General features: G+C 46.5%; 1 protein-coding gene across 1 annotated transcript; it reads right to left on the bottom strand.

The window, feature by feature from the left end:
* On the bottom strand, positions 1-648 carry LOC127196792 (zinc finger matrin-type protein 1-like). The gene has a single exon (XM_051154565.1). The coding sequence runs from the start codon at positions 640-642 to the stop codon at positions 40-42; it is 603 nt and encodes a 200-aa protein (XP_051010522.1). The 5' UTR covers positions 643-648; the 3' UTR covers positions 1-39.
* Positions 649-10638: the final 9990 nt, after the last annotated feature.

Here is a 10638-nt window from a genome sequence, read left to right as displayed (position 1 = left end):
AATCAAGTCATTGACTTTGGGACCCCAAATGCCCAAACATCAGTAGCAACTGCCCAGGATGGCTTCATCCCACAAATCCCTCTCTTCCATTCTCTTCTTTTCCCGGTGGGACCGATGTCTGCCTTTGGCGGCGTCTCTTCTGTCGTGATGGTTCTTCTTCCTTTGCTTACACTTCTCTGTAGCCACTGGCTCTGCTGAGGGCTTCCTTTTGCAGAGACCCCAGTCTTCTCTGTGTGAACCCCTCTCTCTGTGGTGTCTCCCTTTGGGCATCCCTGGCTCCTCACTGGTGGCTCTTCCCTCCTCCTGGCACCTTGTCCTCTCCTTTCCGTCTTGACTGACAGGCAGGTTTTCCTGATGATGTCTTAGAGATTCCAGTTTTTGTCGGGAGTGAGGTACCGGGTTTTCGGCTGTTGGCCTTTCATAAGCAGTGAAGGATCTCGCGTACCTTCTGGACCACAGTGGTAGGCCCAGCATTGGCGCTTCCGGGCCGACACGGCCTCTGTCTTGGTGAACAGAGTCCTCTGTCGTCTTTCTGAAGCAGAGCCTTGGATGTACGCCTCTAGCTTTCTGCTTTCTAATGAAATCTTCAAGCTCATGTTGAAAGGAGTCGTTGGTCTGAGGCTTCTCCATCACGCTGACCATGAGTGTATTTCTCTAGAGAAAGTGGGAGACCTTCTGTTAATGCATCATGTTACCGAAGACATTTTCTCTATCATAAGGGAGAGTGTGCTATGCTACTTGTTATACGGTAAATAGTGCAGTCTCTGGTGTTGGCCATGAATACTTTTGACATACACTGGGGATAAGAAAATATAATGGAGAAGGAAAATTATGGTTCTTGTTTGGTTTGGTTTTTAAGCCTAAAAAATTTTAAATCATATCTATATGTGTGTGAGTGTGGACTTGTACAAAGGGCACCAGTGGTATCAGATCCTCCTGGGGCTGACTCCTTGCCTAGACCAGTGCATCCTCTTAGCTGTCGAGCCTTTTTTGCCCCCCCCCCCTTAACATGGTGACTTGGTCCCACTAAGTAGCCTTAGCTGGCCTAGAACTCATGATGTAGAACAGGCAGGCCTCAAACGTGTGTTCCTTCTGTCTCTGCCTCCAGAGTGTGGGGATTACAAGCATCTGTCCCAGCTAGTGGAAAATGAGTCTGCAATCACTATAAATGTTACAGTCTATTCATATATTATAAATGGAATATACAGTAGGGTGTTGTGTGCATGCATGCATGCCTGCACACTTGCTTGCTTGTTCTGTACATTCATGTGTGTGCAGGCCAGAGGCTAAGCTCAGGGTTTATCCTCAGGAGGTTGCTTTTTGAGACAGGGTCTCTCGATGGGACCTAGGGCTTGCTCTTTAGGCTAAGGTGACAGGCCAGTGGTCCCCAGGGGTCTTCTGTCTCCACCCCCTCAGCACTGGGGATCACTTGACTCCTCATATTTGCCCCGCAATTACTTTTCTGTCTGAGCTATCACCATAGCCCAAATGGAACACAGTCTAATGCGTATGAGGTTTGAAAACCAGACAAGTTGGGCTTAAGAAATGATTCGGCAGTTGAAAACACTGGCTGCTTTCGAGGGTCACAGCGCCCACGTGACAGCTCACAGCCATCTGTAACTCTAGTTCCAGAGGATCCAATGCACTCTGCTGGCCTCTGCAGACACTGCAGATGCTACATAGGCCCTTTTCCCTGCCGTAAATACTAATCCATGTGTAAGACTAATGCATTTAAAGATGAAAACAAAAAGGGACTATCATGCAACTAAACTGAGCTGAAATCAAGCTGGGCATGCTGTTGCAGGCTGTTAGTCTCAGCACTTGAGAGGTGACCACCCAGCAGGTGATCTTCGTGAGTTCAAGGCCAGCTTGGTCTGCACAGCAACATACAGGCCAGCCAATACTCTGTCAAAAAAATAGTACTAGAAAGAGGACTAGCAACATTCAACGAGTCACAGGTGGCCTATTCTGAAAACCTGACTGAATTTTACTGTATGATTATTTTTTTCCATTTAGCTAAGGTAAGTTGGCTGTTCTAACAGAAAGCCTGTTTTAGTGGCAGCACATGTCATACAATCTAACCCCTGCTGTTCTATCTTCCTGAGCGGCTTGTTGCTCTATTATAGTCAGTTATAACCACTAAGTGTGAAGTCAGATTTATTATGTTCGCTTGAGATTTAGTCTCCTTCTTCCAAAACAATAAATAGTCACATGCTACATAACATTTTGGTCAAGGACAGAATTCATATACACAATGATGGTCCCATAAGATTGTACTGCTGCGTCAGTGAGATGGCCCAGTGAGCAAAGGCACTGGCTGACAAGCCTGCTGATCTCCATTCAAACCCCGGGACCTACAAGTTGTCTTCTGATGTTCACATGTGCCCTGTGACACACACACACACACACACACACACACACACAGCTGTCTCAGTTGGAGTACAAGCACTCTGCCACTTGACATTTCTTAATATATCATCCTCCTGGACAAGCAAAGCACAGCTATGTTAAGATCCACTTTCTATTTATTTCATAATGGGTGTGTGTAATTAAGAAGGCTGCCCGGCATGCTGGAGCAGTTTTGAAATGTGATTTTATTTGTAACCAAATCTCTAGATGTAGGTTATTTGTGGTCTTTGGGTCCAGCTAATGAAGCGGCAGTGTTTTTGGATACTTTGTGCGCAGTGGGATATATAGTTCAAAGCTAGAAGGCAGCCCTGAGGCCAAAGCCTTCATTCTTGGGGACACCTGACAGCCTAATTCTGAAGCAGATGTAGGGACTGAAGTTCCCACCAGGGACTTAAGCTCTGTTCCCTCCTCAGTGCTCCTCCCCTCCCCTCCCCTCCCCCTCCAACACTGAGCACAAGGATGACCTTGAACCTCTGACCCTCCAGCCTCTATCTCTCAAGGGCTGATGGTACGTGCCACCACCATCTCTGGTTTAAGTGGTGCCAGAGGTCAGACCCAGGGCATCGAGAACACTACCAACTAAGCTACATCTCCAGCCTTGGCTTTTGTTTTTCTGTGGAGAGATTTAAATTGAGGTCAGATTTGGTTGAGGTGGAAGAATTTTCAAGTGATCTCAAAAGTTGCTTCTTCAATATGGAAAAAAGAGTGAACTTTTGGCAGCAAAGTCCTTTGTTAGTAGGGAAAGGTGACTAATGCCCTGTAAGCAAAGGTGCCCACGAGAAAAGACAGCGTTCTCCACAGGCAGCAGGCCTCCAAAGGCACAGGTGTGGTTAGGCTCTACCTCCTGATCCTAGTTGGGCCTCTTTGAGCAGGCCACCCTTCAAGATGACTTAGCAATCAGACTGGTCGTGTACTCATGTCAGCTTGCTTGACTGTCTTGTTTTCAATACCTAACTCCGTATGTGGCAATATCCTGTGGTGTGAGTCAAGCTGCTATTTTACGGTACGTTTCTGCATATAATATATTTGCTGGCGTTCCTCTGAGCCAGGTACAGATGGGAGCTCCTAGCTTTGTATGATGGTCAGATAATACAAAATCTTTGACTGCTCCCCCCTCTCCCCAAATGCAAAACAACGACTGGGGGTGTAGCTCGGTGGAGAATGAGGATGTCCGGGGTTTAATCTCCAGTGTTCCCTCCCAAAGCAAAGCAATCCTGATTAACAGGAAGTGCCCAGGCTGTTTTACTGGGAAGAGCGTGAGAGCAGATCAGGGAGGGTGGTGACATTAGGTCGAATGACCATGCCCACTTCTTTCTCTACTAATGGCTGTCTTTAAGTAGGGCTTAGACAGTGTCAGAAAATAAAGATACCATGAGCTTCACCAAGTCTAGCCTGTCTACCCACTTGGCATTCTTGGAGTTTATGTACTGCCCTATATTTTGTATATCTGCAATTCAACACCCCCCTCCCCCCCGCCTGCTCAATTTTTTATTGCATTTATTTTTATTCCTGTGTCAGAAGACAACTTTGGGGAGTTGGTTGTTTCCTTCTACCACGTGGGACCAAACTCAGGGCTTCAGGCTTGGCAGTAACAGCCTTTACTCACTGAGCGGAGTCACCAGCACACCCCTTTCAAACTTGGGCTTGGTGGCGCACACCTTTAATCCTAGCGCTTGGGAGGTAGAAGCAGGCGGATCTCTGAGGCCAGCCTGGTGTACAGAGTGAGTTCTAGGACAGCCAGGGCTACAGAGAGAAACCTTGTCTCATAAAAACCAACCAACCAAATAAATAAAATGAATAAAAATTGGGCAAGGGACAAGATCACCCTGGGTTTATGGGGTTACAGGCCCGTGTGACCACACCCAGCCAGGCCCTTGGCCTTCCTTCTGCTTTGACCCACCTTGGAGCCTTTTTCTAAGAAACAACAATAGAATTGGTTTCAGATTCATCTGATCCTGTCATCTCCAGCCATAGTCATCACATTTCTCTTTGGTGTGATGCTTATTAGGTCTCGCGGCCACCCTCTGTGACTCTCTACTCATCATTTTCACCCTAATTGGTTTCCAGGCTTTCTCTCACTGGCCATAAGACGTGAGCTCAGGTCCTATCTCCAGTGCTTACCCAGCCAGGATGAACTAGGCTGTCAGTCCTTCCTCCCTACTCTTCTTATGCTGTATCAAAGTGCTGCTGTACATACACTAGAAAGAAAATATTAGAGAAAAATAGAAAGCCCAAGAAAATGCTTAGTTGAGAAAAAAAAGTGAGAAAAGAAGAAAGTGCCATGTTGAGACCACATTTCTTCTGCTCAGTGTTCTCCCTAGACCCAGGAAATGCCAGGTCATGCCCACAAGGGGGGTCTCACTGGTCAGGGGGAGCCCTTCCTACAGATGGTGCCTCATCACTAAGTGCCCATCTGTCCTCACACAGTAAGAGCCGTTCTTGGCTTTTTGCTTTTTTCCTGCCTTGAGGCAGCACCGTCATTGCTGCTTTACTTTTTCTCTTTGAGATAAGGCTTCATAAGCCCAGAGCTGGGGGAGCTGGAGAGATAGCTCAGTGGTCAAGAGCAGTGGCGCTCTTCCAGAGGTCCTGAGTTCAATTCCCACAACCACATGGTGGCTCACAAGCATCTGTAATGTGCTCTGGTGCCCTCTTCTGGCCTGCAGGTGTACATGCACACAGAGCATTCATATGAATAAATAGATCTCTAATAAAACAGAGAAGAAAACAAAAACAAAAACCAGAGCTGGCTTTGAACCCCTTGATGACCTTTTCCTGCCTCTACCCCAGAGGACTGGAAGTCTAGGCATGTACCACACCCAGTTTTATTGGGGGCTGTGGCTGGGTGCACACCAGACAAACACTCAACATTTGTACCATATCCCAAAACCTGGCTCCACTTTCAGCATCCAAAACGCTCTTTCCAGGGTCAGGGTCACTCTGGGTTGGGGACACTACCTCTTACTTGGGTTCCCACTACAGCTGTTTTCCAACCCACACTCAGAATAACTCTTTTTGTTTCCTCTTCTCAGCTCAAAACCCACCAGGTTTCTCTCCTTCATGCCAAGGGAAGCTCAGCTGCCCACTGGTCACCCACAACTTTCTCAAGTCCCTGCTTTCTCAAAACAATTGTCCCCTAGTTCAGGCCTTCTGGCCACACCGGCCTCAGCCGCAAGGACACATACAGGCACACCGGGCTCTGAGCCTTTGTGTTCAAAGTCCCTAAGCAAGCACACCAAAAGATTACTCACCTAGGGTGTGGTCGGAATGCTACCTTGGCTTCAATGACCCCCCACGACATCCCTCTGCTGTCCCCCGGGAATATCATCCCCAAAGCTTCCCCATGTGCAATGCATACCTTCAGATGTGTAAAGCGATTCTGAGTCGGGTGTGATGGTGTGGGCCTGTAACCCCAGCAGCAGGGAGGCTGAGGCAGGAGTTTTGAGTTTAAGGCTAGCCTGGCTAGTGAGCCCTAGGTCAGCCTATTCCAACTTTTCCTTTCTGCCCCGTTCCCTGCTCCTGCTGGGACTTCTCTCACCCAGTTCACACAGAGAAAGAACTGGCACGGTTTCAGACCTGGTGTGTTTTAACTTCCCACACGTGCAACCAAAGCCCTCGTGAGCAGAGATTCTCTAGTCACCGTTGTTTCCTCGCCCTATCTAATTGTGTCTGCTGAGCCAGGCGTGGTGGTGCACACCTTTAATCCCAGCCCGCGGGAGGCAGAGGACGGTAGATCTCTGTGAATTCAAGGCCAGCCTGGTCTACAAAGCAAGTCCAGGACAGCCAAGTCTACATAGAGAGACCCTGTCTCGAAAAAACAGAAAACCAAAACCCCAAAACAACAACAAAAAACCAGCGAAGAAAGGCCCTAACCTCTCCCTACATGTTGAGGATTCCACTAGGAATCCCAGATCCAAGGAGCCCACTTTTCCACTCCCAGCCTCCCCTTGGACCTGAGCCATGGTCCTTACTAATGCTCCAAAATGCCACCAACCATCAGAGTGAATGAGAAAGACATTTGGGTCAGTTCTTATCTGGATCCATCACCTTGCGTAGTTTACTGAGAAAAACCTGCCACACACAGGTGGATCCCTAGCCTCCTGAAGCTTACAAGCCTCTGGGTACCATAAAACACCAATGTCTACCTGGCTAGAACCTCTGCAGTAAGGGCTTCAGACGGGTTGGCAAAGTTACAGCAAACTCCGAAGAACGCCAGGTTCTCAGCTGCTCGGCTAATCACTCTTCTGGGCTGGGCGCCAGAAGCAGGAAGTCATGCCCCTTCCTTTGTCTGGGTTCTTGGCGTTTCCGCCTTCTCAACCAGAAGTTCTAGCTCACCTGGGAAATAGATCCAATCCTGCACTTTAAAGGGATCGAGGAACGCCCTCAATTGAGTTCCCCGCCTGCGAGCAAAAACCAGAAATGAGGTCAAACCTGTCTGGCGAGCTGGGTGGGCGTGGTGGCGCACACCTGTAATTCTAGCACTGGGAGGCAGTCGCAGGCGGATCTTCTGGCTCCTTCTCATCCTCTGGCCGGTTGTGTCTTCATTTGTGTCTAGCTTGTTCTCTCTACAACCTGTCTCTGCAAAACTCTCCCAGTAAAACTACCTCTGAATCCCACGAACTCAACTCCACTGACTGCCTCGCCGCTCACTGACTCAACTGAACTGCCGGAACAGTACTGATTAGAACTCAGAGATCTGCGTGCCGCCTAAATGCTGACATTAAAGGCGGGTACCGCTGAGCCTGGACCTAAGCTTTCCTTTACCTGAAATGTGCTCTGTACCAGGCTGGCCTTGGACTCACATCAGCTTGCCTCTGTCTTTTAGCATTAAAGGTGAGTCTGCATTCCAGTTAGATCACACAGACCTAGAAGGTGCTCTCTTGCCTGAGCAGCCGTGTTCTGAATTAAAATTTCTCTACACTAATGCCGCATTTTACAAAATATTGTCAAATCTAGCAACCAATCTTACAGGGTTAATTTTTAAAAATTCATCTTTTGAATTATAATTATCAACTATTATAAAATCTGGTGGTGCTGGCTGGTGGCGCTTGCCTTTAATCCCAGTGCTCGGGAGGCAGAGGCAGGTGGGTCTCTGTGAGTTTGAGGCCAGCCTGGCCTATAGACCAAGTTCCAGGACAGCCAAGGTTACACAGAGAAACCTTGTCTCGAAAAAACAAAAACAAACAAACAAAAAACAAAACAAAAACTAGTAGCTTTCGTGGTGATATTGTCATTTATGAATATATCATAATTTGATTCAGTGCTGTCTGTGGATACCATTTTAGGGATGGCTGTGACAAGACACTTAGACTTCAGAACAAGGCTGTGCTCAGGCAAAGTCAGCACTGTCTTCTGGCAAGCTTATTACCTTGTCCAAAGAGTTGGTCCCAACAGACCCTAGCTGCAAAATGTAGACACGCCAGTGTAGGATAAATGAATGGCTATCCTTGGCCATTTCTGACCAAGATTATCATTGTCTCAGGGCCAGACTAGAGCCAGCCTCAGGAAATCCGAACTGCAGCGATTCCAGGACACTGTGACACTCTAACACTGCAGTGTCTCCTTCCCGTCTAACAAAAGTCGCCCTCTCGCCCACTGTGGCTGGGCCACAGTGTAGCTCCTACTACTTCAGAACTCTTGTCTTCCATGGTCCTGGCCCCTTGCTGCTGTCTCTGCAAGGCAATACCCCCTTTGAAGCCTCCCACTTTTGCTCTCCTCCCATCCCTTTCCTTTCTGTAAAATAGTCCTTAGACTTCCAAGTTATCTTTGCATTGTCTTCTTAAAAAACAAACAACAAACAAACTGAATTCAAGTAATGAACACAAGTTACAAAAGAGGACAGAAGGGTAATTGTTCTAGTTCTAACTCTGCCAAGATTTTGTTTGTTTTTGGTGGAGGATAAGTGTATAAAAATGTATTTGATAAACCAGGGGTGGTGGCAAATACTTTTAATCCCAGCACTCTGGAGGCAGAGGCAGGCAAATCTCTGAGTTCAAGGCCAGAACAGCCAAAGCTACACAGAGAAACTCTGTCTCAGAAAAGAAAACAAATTAAAAAAATGTATTTGATAGAGAAAGTGTAAATTCCACTCTGAATCTATAAAGCAGCTCCTGCCCAAATGGCTAATCCAGTTGTATAGAAGTTTATTGAGTTGTGTAGTCTTCATGTCTGGTTAATTTTGGTGTGTGATTTTTTTTTCCAACTTCTTTTACAATAAAGTTTTAGAACTTAAAAATAAAATTTAAAGTGTATTATATTTACTTGTGTGTGAGTGTGAGTGCCATGTGGGTCTTTGGGGTTGAACTCAGGTTACCAGGCTTCTCGGCCAGAGCTTTTACCAACTGAGCCATTTTCCCAGCAACTAGTTTCTGAAACAGGCCTTATTCTAAAGCCTGGGATGGCCTAGAACACTGTGAAGCACTGCTGACCTTGAGACTGTAGCAGTCCTTCTGCCTCAACCTTCTACATCCAGGGACTAGAAGCACAGCTCTGGAAGGCCAGTGTGTTCCTCCATCCCCTTGGCCATACCATTCTGATCAATGTTGGAAGGCATCTCACTGACACTTTAAGTTGTGTTTCTCTGATGGCTAAAGATAGTGAATATTTTTTTCCTATGTACTATTGTCCATTTGGATTTCTTTTGAAAAGTACTTTTTTTTTTTTTTTTTTTTTTTTTAATGAGACAGGATTTCTCTATGTAGCCTTGGCTGTCCTGGACTCGCTTTGTAGACCAGGCTGGCTTCGAACTCACAGTGATCCGCCTGCCTCTGCCTCCCGAGTGCTGGGATTAAAGGCGTGCACCACCACGCCTGGCTTTGAAAAGTACTTCTTGCTGGGCGTAGTGGTGCACACCTTTAACCCCAGCACTCGGGAGGCAAAGGCAGGCGGATCACTGTGAGTTTGAGGCCAGCCTGGTCTACAGAGTGAGTCTAGAACAGCCAAGGCTACACAGAAACCCTGTCTCAAAAAAAACGAAAACAAAAAAAGAGAAAAGTACTTCTCAAATCACTTGCCTATTGGTTAAATCAATTATTCTTTTGTTGTTGAAAAACATTTTAGTTTGAGAATGATCTAACTCTGTAGTTCAGGATGGCCCCACATGCATAGTCTTCCTGCCTTAGCCTTATAAGCACTGGGATTAAAGGCATGTTGCCAGCACACCTGGCTTTGAATTCTTTTAATATTCTGGTCATTATTCCTCTATGGCATGAATAGCTGACAAAGATTTCCTCCTTCGGCAGGTTTTGTTCTAACTTCATGGGTGGCTTCCTTCCTTATGCAGATTCTTTAAAATTTAATATAGTCCTTTTGGCCAATTCTGGGCACTCCGCCCCCTCCCCCACTAATAAAGTTCTATTCTGAAATCATTACCTCTGCTGAGATCTTGAAGCAGCTCCCCTATGTTTTCCTCAAATACTTTCGAATTCTGGGGTCTTACATGAAGGTCTTTGATCTATTTTGAGCTTTTTTCAGCAGAGTGCAAAATAAGGATCTAGCTTCCACTCTTTTATAAAGAGCTGCGGTTTTAACTAGCACCATGTGGTAAGGAGGCTGTGCTTTCTCCACTGTGTTTTTGGCACCTTTATAAGAATCTGATGGCTGCAGGTGTGGAGGTGTGTTCCTAGATGCTCTAGGCTGTCCTATTGGCTCTGCTTCCAACTGTTAGTAGCATGCTATTTTTGTTACTATGACTCCTTTTGAAATGAGGTATTTTGATGTCTCAGCATTGTGTCAGGGTCGTTTGTGCTCGTGTGTAATTTTAGGATCGTCTTTTCTAGTTCTGTGAGGAATGCCGTCGATAGTTTGGTAAGGGCTGCATTCAATCTGTAGACATGAGGAATATGACTTTTCCCCCCACAAAATTAATTCTCTTAATTCATAAGCACACTAAACCTCCTCATGTTCTAGTTTCTTAATTTAAAAAGTTTAATGTTAGTTCTGTGTCTGAGGAGGTCAGAGGCATCTGGACCCCTCGTGCTGCAGTTGTGGGAGCTTTTGAGTGTGGGAGCTGGGTAATGGGTACCGCGCTTGGGTCTTCAAGAGCAGTATGAGCAGCACACTTTAACTGCTGAGCCGACTCTCCAGCTCCTTTCAATTTCTTCCTTCTCTCTCATGGTTTAATTAACATTTGTTCTTACACTTGTGTGTGTGCACACACACGTATGTGTCCTATAGAGTGCACAAGAAGGTCAGAGGATAAGTTGTGGAAGGAAAGTTGGGTCTCTCCTTCTC

The sequence above is a fragment of the Acomys russatus genome, chromosome 13, assembly GCF_903995435.1.
Source record: "Acomys russatus chromosome 13, mAcoRus1.1, whole genome shotgun sequence".
In the NCBI taxonomy this organism is placed as follows: domain Eukaryota; kingdom Metazoa; phylum Chordata; class Mammalia; order Rodentia; family Muridae; genus Acomys; species Acomys russatus.
The sequence above is the reverse complement of the archived record's forward strand: the minus strand, read 5'-3'. Positions and strand labels throughout refer to the sequence as shown.

Excerpts from the sequence above, each read along its gene's own strand:
- LOC127196792 (XM_051154565.1), bottom strand. The coding sequence starts at position 642 with ATGGTCAGCGTGATGGAGAAGCCTCAGACCAACGACTCCTTTCAACAT.